Here is a 14,859-nt window from a genome sequence, read left to right on the forward strand (position 1 = left end):
ACTCTATTGTCAATTGGACCTAGTTTTAAATTATTCTACGACCAATTAGCCAAGTTTGTTCAGAAGCAAGGATCGATGGGGTTGTTACTGTCTTGAGTTGACTGCAGTGATGCTATGGGGTTCTCCAAAGAAATGAAGGAAGTGAAAGAATTTTTGGTGTCAAATATGTACCCTGAACAATTAGGAAACGAAAAAGGGGAAAATGCGAATTTTAGGAGAAAGTGTTGGTCTTCCGTCATTCAAGACAATTGTCTGAAATTTGTCCATAAGCCGAACAGGAAAGATTAAACTTGCGAGTAGTTTGTTCATTTGTTTTTATTGAATTTCATGGCACTTGAGATAATTTGACTATTCAGCAACTGGGCCTACAGCTTTACATGAATTTCAAATATCTTCTAGTCTTTTATTTTTATCTATCCTTGCAGATGTTTGCTTACTTAGGGTCATTGATGATCGCCAAAATCAGCTCAAAATTGTGCTGGCTAGTCAGAAGCTCTCTTGGGGAGGCCATGTTGGCAGGGATAAAGTAATAGACCGAATATCCAAAGATATTGTTGGTGCAACATTACAGTGGATGTAATTGTAACAATCAAAACTTGCGTGTGGGGCCAGAAAGCCAGCAGTTTTCAAGAAGGTGGATTCAATACTACATATCCTCATCAACCCTAAAATCATGCACTAAATTGGCGTTGACCTGTGTTCACTTACGAGGCGAGTTTGGTGCAAAGAAAAAAAAAACCTTTATTCATCTACTATAATAAAGTTGTAGTCACTGTCTGTCTATTCATGAATTCCTCCAGAGATGTGTCAATGCGTCACCATAAGTCTGCGATCTACATCAGAGATATTAGCGAAAGCCAACCTGTTCTATGTGAGTGTGTTTGTGTAGGCCAAGTTCGGTCCAACTTACAAATGGCACATACATAAACCAAAAGATAGTAAAGTTAACGAGACTTAGTATCTTGAGAACAAGTCAGGTTTCATTTCAATGTCGCTATTCGCATATGGTTTAAACATTTGTAATGTAATTACTCGTGTATTGTTTCTATTTTGAGCATTAAAAACCTGGAGTCATTTCAACCTGACAGGAAATGCTGTGAGGCTAGTTTCAATTGACTGGCGGGTTGCTGTCAAACTAGTTTCAATTGACGGCGGAGTGCTATCAAACTAGTTCCAAGTGTCACATTTAGGGAGAAACATCTCAAACGTCAACACCGGTATTCCTTGTTAAAACACAAACAGAATATAATGCACATATGTATATAGCAGAGGTCATAGGAATGAAATAAAAAAAGAATGCATCGATTGGTTTGATGTGTATAAACATTTTCTAAAGTACTACACTAAAGGTAAACAGAAAGCAATGACAAGAATAGTTCAAGAATATGTGCATACCAACTCAACAGGTGATTATACAGAAACAAGAATCAAAATCTTCAAGTTACTGATATTTTATTAAAGCAAATTCAGTTACATTTCCCAGTTACACTGTTGCAATGGAAAAGAACTTTAGTCACAACCCAATCAAGCCTATGATTACAGGTCGCAATTCTTTCAGTTCTTACGCCATATTTCTGGTGTTCAAATAGCAAAACAGTCTATCTGAACATTATACTCTTGGCTAATACCTCCTAACCCCGACTCAGTTTATTAGAGAGATTCTTTCATTATAAGAAGTAAATACCCAAACCTTACATTTCTACTAAAAACATGAGTTATAAACAAATACTGAAAATACGCATAGCAACTAAACAGTTGTTAATATTATTGTAAAAATCAAATTATATTATTTTCACGTGTAACTTCATAAGAGTAAAGAGGGATAAATATATGTGCATAAAAAGACAAACTGTATAACAGTGAAAATAAAATTGTAAGATAAAAACTAATAAGAAATAAACATATAAACATAACCCTGTACTCATTGGCAAGATCCACTGGTCGAGCAAATGCCATCTGCATGGCAGAGTTGAATATCTATCTAAGTATGTAAAAATGTATAGTAAGCAATAACATTGGTAAATGGTATACTGCATAAAACTAATGGTGTAGAAATATAAAAAAAAGAGAATGAGGTAAATGAATGACATATAACACAGATAAAATAAAAGCATAAAAATTATCAGTAATAAGAACATTATGGTATTCAGATTAAAATTGAAAAGAATATGTATTGACTTTATCTGTGTACATGTGTGTGTATATATATATATATATATTATATATATATATCTATATATATATATATATATCTATATATATAGATATATTATATATAATATCTTATATATATATATATATATATAGATATATATATAAATATATTATATATATATATATATATATATATATATATAGATATATATACACACAAGAAATAACATGAACATGCTTTCATGTAATGTCTAAGAGCGGTTGTTTCTACATTTTGTTGACATTGGGGTACTAAAATAAAATGTTTGCCGAGCACACATTGAGCTGCCGTTGGGATCCCCAAAGCTGTTTATTGCACGTAAGAGATAAAGGGTTAATTGATTTTTTTCATTTAGTGGTTAGTAAAATCATTTAGAAACAGTCAAATGAGAAACAAAACATGGTAGCAATGGGACTACACCTTAGTGACGATTCCTTCAACTATCGAAGCGTATGGAGTACAGAGATGTAAACAACAACAAACCAAAGTTGTCGATGAATTCTCTGGTCATTTTAACCACAAAATAACCCATGGCTCAGAAGAAGCAAAGGCTTTGGCTTTTTGACAACATCAAACTGAAGCTAGATGTCATAGCCTACGCAATGCGAAAGAACGTAGGACCTGGGCAGTTGTGTACTATTTTTAAGGGTTTACAACCAAAGTTCTTTTTCATCAAAATAGTTTTTCCTTAAAAATAGACTTGTATAAAAGATTATGTCTAATGCGCCATTGCATCTAATGCAATGGCAAATACTGTAAAGTGACTTTGAATCATAATCCCCAAATTCTTACATTTAAAAAAAAAGTCAGCCTGCAATAAGGTCTCTGTAATGCTTTAATACTCACCTCTATGGCAGAACATTGCTTGCAGAACTGAATTCTAAATTACCAGGATTATTGAGCATTAAGGTGAACTAGGTAAAAATGGAGAGTGAATTTCTTCTACCATCTATAATTCATTCGATAAAAACGAAAGATAATGACTTAAAAATGCAATTTTGGCTGGACACAAAAATCAAATATACTTTAAGCTACAACCAAACCTGATCACCATAATACACACACCACTTATGTGGAAAGCAAATATACAGTAAATATATTAAAATTTGGATAGTAAAAATAAAATTGTTAAAGCCAAATTTACATTATGTATGAAAACAATGCCTGTAGTCAAAATCTGCAACCTATTATTAGCCTCACAATTTCAAATCAAAATCAACATCCTCGAGGTCTTCACACGAAACTTGTCCTCCAATGAAATGTGGAGAGGGATGACACTTGAAAGAAGACTCTTGACTGGAGCAAGGTGAAAATCGCTTGAAATCTGACACCTGTTTACTGAGCTTGGGTCTACTTGTATTTTCCTTACAAGTTATGTCAGTAAGATCCTTACTAGTGTTATCCTTGATGCACTTAGTAACAGATGTCTTTCCTATAAAGACTTTTTCATCCTTTTGTAATACCAAGGAATTGGGTGTGCTGTTTCTAAAATTATATTTGCTATAGCTGTTTTCCTGTTTATTTGGATTAATAGTTGGTGCATCAGGATATGTAAAACTCATCACAACATTTTGTCTATCTTTCCCATCACTAGGTACCTCTCTAAACCTTGTTGATTTAGGATGCTCGTTGTCTTGAATAAAGATACCCTTGTTTTCATGGTATACAGAACTTTCTGTTTCATTTTTTTCATATTTACCTTCTTTATCTAATAAATTCATCTTATGATAAACTACATTTTTCTTCTCTGATTCATTTATTTTAGCCTTTTGCTGACACATGATGTTCGAGTGTCGACTATTAGTCGCTATATTGTTATTAATATTATCATTTCCTTTTCCAGCAAGTTGATTAATTTTATTGGGGTTTTCACTCTTGGCTTGAAAAGCAAATCTATGTAGTAAATTACAAGGAGGACCATTCTTCACAGCCACAGCTTCTGGATAACTTTCAGTACTATCAGTACTTACTCCTTTAGTACTATCAGCATTTACTTCATCCAGTGCTGAACTTATTCCTCCCTTAGAGATATTATTAATTTGATTTTTTGTTAGTTTCATGTTAATGGTTTCAGTGACAATTCCAATTTTAGTTTCATCTCCTTCAGTAAAAATCATATTATTGCTTCTATTTCTTTCATAAATTACATTATTGGTCAGACTTCCATGACATTTTGTCTCTATTTTTTGCTTTTTTGGGGGGAAGCTGATACATTTCAAGCTATCGTCGAAAGCGGTTTTTTCTGACATTTTATTAACCGTGTCACTGATTTGAGACTCAGTGTCTGCATGTGATATTTGCTTTGGAAAGTTATCATAGCCCTCTAAAGTTCTTTTCCTTTGAGAATTGAATTTCTGCTGTTTTTCTTGAAGATTATAACCATCTGTGTCAGTCAACAGACACTTGACATTACCCTGCATATCATTTTCATCATCTTCCCCTGTCATGCCAAATTTTACTCTAGACTTTGATGTTTTTATAAGTACAGGTTCATATATGGGATCATTCTTATTTGTGCACCTCTCATTATTTTTCCTTTGTGATTCTTCAGTACTAAAGTTTGCACATGTATCTAGCTCCCCACTTTCTTGCATAGATGCTTTGGATTTCTTATTTGCAATAGTTTCCCTTTCTTCCGCAAATGCTTTGGCTGTTCTTTTTGTGATCATTTGAAAATTCCTTTTTCTTTTTATGCATTTAAGGGGCTCTAAAGTTTTTTTTGATCTATTAACTCGATTTGTAACTGTAGAAAAGGATATTTCCAAAGCAGGTTCGGGTGTGCAAACTTTTCCCCCCTGCCTGCCATCATGTCCAACCAAATCCTGACTACTTTTTTGGCTTAAGCTTTTTCGTTCTTCAAGCTCCTCAATGCCTGGCACAAACTTGGCGTCATTTACAGATGACTTAAAAGTAGTCCTGTGTGAGAACCTAAAGCTAAAAGTTTCTAATTTCTCAGATGAAGAATTCCCTTTTCCTTTTGGAATTTCTTTTGAAGACGTTGAAACACTTGAAGATAACCGTTCTTCTTCAGTCAGTCTGCTCACTTCTTCAGACAACAGAGTAAGTAATCCGAGACGCTTCAGGATTATTGTGGCTGAAAGAAAAACAAAGCTATAGTACTGTTAAAATCAAAACTAAAAAAGTACTGTAATCAACTAATGTTACAAAATAAACATATACTGTACATTAATTTACATGAAGGATCAAAGGCATTAAATCAATGTGTGCATATCAAGTCTAAGACATTGGGTGCTACAAACTGTAACTTCAAGTATAAACTACAAAATTATCTAACTATATACCCACACATACATACGATATATATATATATATATATATATATATATATATATATATATATATATATATATATATATATATATATATATATATATATATATATATATATATATATATATATATATATATATATATATATATATATATATATATATATATATATATATATATATTTATATATATATATATATATATATATATATAATATATATATATATATATATATATATATATATATATATAGATATATATATATATATATATATATATATATACAGTAACTATCCGAGTTACGACTTAGATCCGTTCCGACCAACAGGTCGTATGTCAGAATGGTCGTTAGTCGAAAATACCAGCCAAAATGGCCGACACGTGGATTATAAGTACTCGGTTAAAGTGGAAGATTATACTGTACTCGAGGACATATGATATGAATGTGTTGCATTTTTAAGTAACTTTTTCTGTTGAATAATATTATTGTGTATATACAAGCTGTTTATTTATCATTTTTATGCCTTTTAGTTTCACTTTTATAATTTTATCATACTTTTCTGTTGAATAATATTACTGTACATATGTATATACAAGCTGTTTATTTATAATTTTTATGCCTTTTAGTTTCACTTTTATCATACTTTTTCTGTTGAATAATATTACTGTTGTACTATACGTACAAGCTGTTTATGTATTTATCATTTTTATGCCTTTTAGTTTCACTTTTATCATTTTATCATAGAGATATTTTTAATATTATACTGTAGGTGCAATGTATTTAGCATTTTTTTTCAGTTGCTTAGTTGATATACTACGTACATACATCTTAATATAATATGGTTTTAGAAATAAAATATTTATTACTGCAGTTGAATTTATTATACAAAAATACAAATGAAGATCAAAATACGAAAATAGAAAAGTTACAGTTCAAAAATAGAACATACAGCTGTAGTACAAAATAGAAAATACATATGCATGTAAAAAAATAAGCAAAACAACACTCAAAATTAATGTTCACTGGTGCTTGGTTCGACGTCATCAACACTTTCTTCATACGCATGGTCGAAAGAAAGATCAGCTGTTAAGTCAGGCGAGGCAGGGGATGGGGAAGGGGTGGTTACTGCGCTGGCCGATGTAGGGGAGGGGGTGGCTTCGATGCTGGATGAGGCGGGCTTTTGTGTTCGTTTGACAAACATGCTAAGTGTTGTTTGGATCTTCTGCTTTTTCTTTTCATCGTAGATTTCTTTGTATGGCCTCATTACTTCTTGCATAGATCTCTCTATCCGGGCAAACCGTTCAACATTCGGATCCATTCCTTCCAATTTATGCAGCATTGTATTAAGCATTTGTATGGCTTCCGATAATCCCTTTACAGTAAACTTTCGTTCGTGCTCCTCCTCTTCTACAACTTCCTTTTCTACTCTTTTCTTCTTTCTTCTTCAGCTTTCCTTTCTTCTTCTATTGCTAACAGTTCTTCATTTGTTAATTCCTCAGGTTCTTCACTTATCAGTTCTTCAATTTCTTCTTCATCACATCCTAACTCAAGTTGCTTTGCCAAGCTAACAATTTTTCCTCGGACGTTGCTTAATTCCTCTTCGTTATCGAAGCCAACAAAATCTCTGAGGAAGCGTTTGCAGCAGTGTTTCCAAATACCACTCATACATTTTTCTGTCACCAAATCCCAAGCTTTAGCGACATGCTTGATACAATGGTAAATGTTGTACGATTTCCAATAATCGCGCAAAGTCAGCTCAGGGTTTTCATCCATAGCTTCGATGGCTTGGTCAAAGGAAATTCTTACGTAGTGCGCCTTGAACGTAGAAATCGCACCCTGGTCCATGGGTTGGATTAGGGGGGTGGTATTAGGGGGAAGGAAGAAAACGCGCACGTTAGGATGAAGATCATCCAAGTGCGTCGGGTGGCCAGGCGCATTGTCAAGCACTAATAAAATCTTAAACGGAATGCCCTTATCGCTACAATATTGACGTGCCTCGGGAACAAAACAGTTTAAAAACCAATCTTCAAACAGTGCTAGCGTCATCCAGGCCTTTCTGTTACTTCGGTAATAAACGGGAAGGGCATGTTTGTTCACATTCTTCAGTGCGCGTGGGTTTTCTGAAAGCGCAATCAAAAAGGGTTTTAATTTATGTCCTGCGATGTTTCCACCGAACAATAGCGTGAATCTTTCTTTGATTGCCTTATGCCCTGGTGCACTCGCGAATTCTTTGCTTATGTATGTGCCTTTCGGCATCTTTTTCCAAAACAAGGCAGTTTCGTCCACATTAAAAATCTGTTCAGGCAAATATCCTTCTTTCACAATTAGTTTATCAAATTCTTCAATGAATGCCTTAGCAGCAGGCGCATCACTGCTAGCAGCCTCGCCTTTCGTCAGAACATGGTGCACTTGGTACCGATCTCGGAATCGACGAAACCACCCATCACTCGCTATAAACTCCAACGAAGCATATTCTTCACCTCCTTTCTCTTTTAACATTTTAAATAAACTTGTTGCCTTGCTTTGCACTGCTCGCAACATCACTTGCACATTTCTTTGTCTATTATCTTCCAGCCACGTAAATAACAACTTTTCCATGTCTGCTATCAGTCCTTCACGCTGTTTGGTGATAATAGTAGACTTGATTGGAGCTGCTCCTTTCACTGCGTCCTTAATCCTTTCCTTGTCCTTTAGAATGGTGGAGACCGTGGAGTGGGAGAGATGGAGACTTCTGCTTATACAATTAACTTTCATCCCACCTTCATATTTCTTGATTACGTCCATCTTCATCTCCAACGTCAGTGCCTTCCTAGCTTTCTTGGCAGAATTGCATTCTGATGAGTCAGACTTTCTCTTAGGGGCCATGGCAAAGGTGTAATGAAAAAAATGTTCCTGCTACAATGTTACAGTACTGCTACAATGTCTAGACAGTGAGTGAGGTGGTTGGGATGAGTCTGTCTGGGATGCTGTGCTGCCGGCGCCGTCGTAACTGTCATACCGCGCCGCACGCACTACGCTACCGCGCTGCCAAACAGTAAACGCCGCCAAATATAAAAAAATAGACCCCTGTCTGACACTGTCGTAAGTACGGGTGGACGTAACTCGCGCAGGTCGTAACTCGGATGGTAACTGTATATATATATATATATATATATATATATATTATATATATATATATATATATATATATATATATATATATATATATATACTTATATATATATATATATATATATATATATATATATATATATATATATATAATATATATATATATATATATATATATATATATATATATATATATATATATATATATATATATATATATATTATATATATATATATATATATATATATATATATATATATATATATATATATATATAATACAGTGGTACCTCGAGATATGAAAGGCTCAACTTACAAAAAACTCGAGATACGAAAGCCAATGCGAAAAATTTAACGGCTCTAAATACGAAAAGTTTTCAAGATACGAAAGGTTTTTGAAAGTCCGAGATTCGCCCAGATAACAATTTTGAAACTCGCGCCGCGCGCCGCCATCTTAGTACTAGCAGACTCGCCAGCATCCTCCTGCTCTCCCATTGGTTCCTGATGCTAGTCACCACCATGAAATCCTTCTCTCCTTTTGGACAGCATCCCTCCCATCATGCATCTTATACGTATACGTGGTGGCGTACCTATCTCGGCCTCTTCGTACCAACATCTTTATCGTACGCACACGGCATTCGTTCGGTCCAACGATTTTGTTTGGTAACGTAAATTCGATAGTGATTTCGTTGCAGTACTATTATCGTGTTGTGCAAAAACTTTATTGTGTAACTTATACATAAATTACGTACAAGATAACGTAGTCATGGGTCCCAAGAAAGTTGAAATTCACAGAAAGAAGCGCATGCTCTCTTTGGAGACAAAGATGGAGATCATCAAGAAGTACGAAGCTGGTATGCAACTGAGTGTGATCGCAAAGGAATACGGCCGTAATCCGTTGACAATAGGCACCATCCTTAAACAGAAGGATGCCATCAAAGCAGCTGCACCGTCGAAGGGCATCACTATTTTGTCCAGCAAAAGGACCCACGTGCACGACGAGATGGAACGGCTGCTCCTCGTCTGGATAAAAGACAAAGAAATCGCTGGCGATACGGTAACGGAGACAGCAATCGCCCACAAGGCCAGCGCTATTTTCGGCGATTTGATTGCGCAGGCGGAAGACGATGGAGGGGAAGGGACTTCAACACCAACCCCAGAGTTCAAGGCTTCGCATGGCTGGTTCTAGAAATTCTGTAAACGGACTGTCATCCATCCGGTGGTGCATCATGGGGAGGCTGCCAGCTCGGACATAAAAGCGGCCGAAGCATTTAAGAAAACTTTCGACGAGATGATGACCAAGGAAGGCTACAGTTCTCAGCAAGTCTTCAATTGTGATGAGACTGGCCTTTTTTGGAAAAAAATGCCTCGTCGGACGTACATCACAGAGGAAGAGAAGAAGCTACCCGGGCATAAGCCTATGAAAGACAGGCTTACGCTCGCACTTTGTTCAAATGCCAGTGGGGATTGCAAGGTGAAGCCCCTACTGGTGTATCACTCCGAGACTCCTCGAGCCTTCAAGACCCACAAAGTGCTTAAGGAGAAGCTTCCAGTGATGTGGAGGGCTAATGCAAAAGCCTGGGTAACGAGGCTTTTGTTCACCGAGTGGGTAAATCTGTGTTTTGGCCCGATAGTGAAGAGTTTTTTGGAAGAGAAGCGCCTCCCCCTGAAATGTCTGCTGGTGTTGGACAATGCCCCTCCCCACCCTCCTGGCCTCGAGGAAGATATCCTAGCGGAGTATTCCTTCATCAAGATTCTTTTTCTTCCGCCCAACACCACCCCTCTCCTCCAGCCCATGGATCAGCAAGTGATAGCGAACTTTAAGAAGCTATACACGAAACATCTTTTCAAGAGATGTTTCGACATCACCGATACCACAAACCTCACCTTGCGTCAATTTTGGAAGGAGCATTTCGACATCGTCATTTGCATCCGACTCATCAACCAAGCTTGGCAGGAGGTTTCGAGGCGAACCTTGAATTCCTCGTGGAGGAAACTCTGGCCTGATGCCGTATCCGCCCAAGACTTCGAGGGATTTGACATGGGCGAAGCTGGTGCTGCAGTCAGAAACAGTTGACGATCCCGAAACTGTTTTGGAACCAGATCTTGACGAGATCGTTGCACTCGGCAAGTCCATGGGGCTGGTCGTCGATGAGGACATCAACGACCTTCTCGAGGAGCACCAAGAGGAGCTTACGACGGATGACCTGAAGGAGTTGGAGGCCATGCAACATAACGTCGTTCAAGAGGAGTTCTCTAGCAGCGGCGAGGAAGAGGAGGAGGAGCCTATGACAACGGCAGAAATTAAGGATGTTCTAGCCACTTTTCATAAAGTGCAATCGTTTATCGAAAAAAAGACTCCCCGAAAAGGCTCACACAGGTCATATGCTTGCGCAGTTCGATGACGTTTGCCTGAGTCGTTTCAGGAACATTGTGAAAAGTAGGCAGAAGCAATCTTCCTTGGATCGTTATTTTTTAAAGAGGCCTTCAGCATTAGCAGGAGTAAGCAAAAAGGAAGAACCAAGTGTTAAAAAACAAAGTTGAAAGCAAAAAGGAAGAACCAAGTGATAAACAGAACGTTGAAAGTGGTGATGAAGTTGAAATTCTGTACAAAAAAAAAGAAAAAAAAAACCCTACGTAAAGTAAAAAAAAAAAAAGTCATAAAAAAAAAATAAAAAAAAAAATAAAAAAAAAAAAATTAATTTTTGGTTTTTTGTAAATTTAAGTGTTACAGTTTTATTAATGTGTTTCGTAAATATTAAGTTTTATAGTTTTCCTTAAATTTTTTATGTGTTTTCGTAAGGTTAAGTGTACGTACGTACGTACGTTATCTGCCGTTTGTCCTCCTCCTCCTCTGCCGCCACTTTCGGAGATAGCCTCACTCGAAAGGTAAGCTTCCACATTTTACGATACAGTAATAATATTTCTTGTACACTAATATTAACTTTATTTACAGGTTTTGCACTTTTATTATTAAGTTACGTATTGAATGGTCCAAATTGTTGTAGCATTTCATTGTTTATAGGTCAATTTAGCTTTATTATGAAATTTACTGGGGTGTTTTTGGAGGGCTTGGAACGGATTAGCCATTTTACATGTAAAATTTGGTCCAAGATACGAAAACCTCATGATACGAAAGGCGCCTCGGAACGGATTAATTTCGTATCTCGAGGTTCTACTGTATATATATTATATATTCTAAATCATTGTAACATTAAACATTATTTTAAAAATTATCTTACTAAAAAATGAGCACACATTATACAAGTTAATCTGACTGACAACCAATAAACTCTCTCTCTCTCTCTCTTCCCTAAGCTCCCTCTACGCTCTCTCTTTCCTGTTAAGATAGTTGCTTCAATTGCATTTCCCAGCATTTTTTACATTTTATATTTAACCACGTCTAACCCCCATTCCTACTGGGGCTGAACTTGGAATTGAAGGGCATCAGGAGTTTCTGTTCATGCCAATAACCTTAAAAACTATGGATTAGACATTAATATCCATCATTTTTGACATTTTATTTCTCAACCCTTCTCACCCCCTTTCCTATCTGGGGCTGAAATTGGGACTTGAAGAGCATCAAGAGTGTCTATTCATCTCAGTGACCACAAAAGCTATGGATTAGACACTAATATCTCTAGTTTTTGGTTATTTTTACATGTCATCACCTTCCCAACCACATCACCTTCATATCGAGGCTTAACTTACACTTAAAAGTTCATCAGGTGCGTCAGTATTCATCTCATCAACCCTCAAAATTATAAATTAAACAATATCATCTGTCGTTTTGGGTTATTTTTACATGACATCCACTTGCCCATCCGTTCTCAACCCCCCTCTCCCTATCTGGGCTGAACTTGGACTTGAAGGCCATTGGGAGTGTAACTATTCATCTCAGCAATCTCAAAAAATATGGACTAGACATTAACAACTGCCATTTTCTATTATTTTTACAAGTCAACCCCTTCCCATTCCTCTCAACTCCCCTTCCTATCAGCGGGCTGAACTTGGACTTGAAGGCCATTTGGAATGTCACTATTCATCTAAGCAACCTTGAAAACTATTGTTTCTATTATATGCCGTTTTCAGTTATCTTTATACATCACCCTCTTTGCACCCCTTCTCACCCCCCTTCCTATCAGAGCTGAACTTAGACTTGAAGTACATTGGGAGTGTTCTTATTCATCTCAGTGACCTTGAAAACTATGGATTATATACCTGTAGCTGTTGTTTTCAGTAGTTTTTACATGGTACCCCCTTCCCACCCCTTTTCAAACCCCTTCCCAATCAGAACTGAACTTGGACTTGAAGGACATTGGGAGTGTCATTATTCATCTCAGCGACCTCAAAAACTATGGATTATTCAGCAATATCTGTTGTTTTCAGTAATTTTTACATATTACTCCCTTCCCAGTTCTTTTCACTGACCCCCACCCCACTGAGGCTGAACTTGGACTTGAAGATCAGGAGTGTCCCTATTAACCTCAGCAACCTAAAAATTATGGATTAAGCAATAATACCCGTCATTTTCGTTATTTATACCTTTCACCCCTTTCCCACCCTCTCCCCACACCCCCACTTTGGTGCCAGTGATGTCTTACCCCCACAGTATTCTTTTCCAAATGGCAAGTCGTATGTATACCAAGTTTGGTTGAAATTGCTCAATGCATTTCAAAGTGTATGTGGCACATACACATTTATATACAGTAATACCTCAATCTTATGTGATATATATATATATATATATATATATATATATATATATATATATATATATATATTATATTATGAATTCCTCTGCTCTTGTCATTCATTAAATTAACCTTGGGAAGTAGAGCACCAGACCTGCCTTCTCTCTCTTTCTGTGAGTCTTTGATTCACAATATCCTCTCCCCATTTCCTCTGCCACTTTTTTCCTGCATTTACAGAGAACATCCCAACATGGGTCCTTACTCTTCCACATGGCCTGCCTTGGACCATCACCTGACACCTTTGGAGTGGATTTCCCTTCCTTCGTCTGTACCTTCTAAGAAGTGTAACTGGCAAAAGACGGTAAATTGCAGATCTAGTGGCAGTCCTGTATCCTCCTTCTGTATTTCCCTCTGTTATTTTCCTGTGTCAGGGCTTGTGCGATCATTCATCGTTACCCTTGTCAATCCTCCAACAGCTGTGCTCCCTTATTCTATAAGGTACTCTGATTTAAGGGCTGTGGTTCCCTTGAATGTGGTGTAATAATGCTTATTTTTTAATTGACCTCCTGATATTAGCAATTACTAAGAGAATTTACTGAAGGAGATAACGTAAGTTTGTGTCTGTTTTCACATCCTCCCCCCTCAATATAGTAATGTTTTGAGTAGTAATTCATTTATTCCTTGCCCTCTGAGGAAGTTCTTAGAACGTAAGATTTACCTTAACCAAGTCTAAGTGTTAGTGGCACCACAGCACATATCCAATCCTTCATGTGTATTGCACACTTTTATAGGATGTATTGTGTTGCTGGTATCCTGCGGCGTCCCTACCTGCTGTGTGTGGTGGACCTCCTCTTCCTTGTGAAAGCTCTGGTTTATATGCGTGCTGCAAATCTCTACACGTGTCCCCGAACACGTGTTCCGGTGCTCCAAGCAACTGTTTCCAGTACTAAATCGGACCTCGAGGGTCATTAGCGCCCTTGATCCTTAGAGTTTCCTTACACTTTTCTACTGAATTGCCAAAAGGGGTCATTATGTAGTCAGTCAGATGAATTGTTATCCTTTGTAATTTCCCCTTCTAGTCTCTGATTATAATTATATGATATAATAATATATATATATATATATATATATATATATATCCTTTAATATCTAATTCGCTCTACCTCGGAATTAATATATTTTCATATATGCTTAACCGAAGGGGAATTTTTTCTCGATAATAGACTTGCCTGGATCGGGGCGCAAACCCAGGATCCTTTCAAATCCAGGAACGTCAGTGAAGCTTTTACCTACTACACTGACGTTCCTGGATTTGAAAGGATCCTGGGTTCGCGCCCCGATCCAGGCAAGTCTATTATCAAGAAAAAATTCCCCTTCGGTTAAGCATATATGAAAATATATTAATTCCGAGGTAGAGCGAATTAGATATTAAAGGACATTGTAGCTCGATATATGTATATGAATCACGGAAAAGTGATATGACTTTTATATATATTATATATATATATATATATGTATATATATAGTATATATATATATATATATATAGATATATATATATATATATC

At 36.5% G+C, this 14,859-nt stretch overlaps 1 protein-coding gene across 3 annotated transcripts in view; it reads right to left on the reverse strand.

The window, feature by feature from the left end:
- Nucleotides 1-2,353: 2,353 nt before the first annotated feature.
- The window catches only part of LOC135201684 (DNA helicase MCM9-like), a 722,480-nt gene continuing 709,974 nt past the window's right edge, over nt 2,354-14,859 (reverse strand). The window contains exon 10 of one of the 3 annotated variants that reach the window (XM_064230820.1): nt 2,354-5,288. In XM_064230820.1, coding sequence (XP_064086890.1) covers nt 3,391-5,288 — 1,898 coding nt within the window. In that variant the 3' untranslated portion in view covers nt 2,354-3,390. The remainder of the gene's footprint in view (nt 5,289-14,859) is intronic. The other 2 variants (XM_064230819.1, XM_064230818.1) reach the window with 2 other exon arrangements.

The sequence above is a fragment of the Macrobrachium nipponense genome, chromosome 28 (genome assembly GCF_015104395.2).
Source record: "Macrobrachium nipponense isolate FS-2020 chromosome 28, ASM1510439v2, whole genome shotgun sequence".
Taxonomy (NCBI): domain Eukaryota; kingdom Metazoa; phylum Arthropoda; class Malacostraca; order Decapoda; family Palaemonidae; genus Macrobrachium; species Macrobrachium nipponense.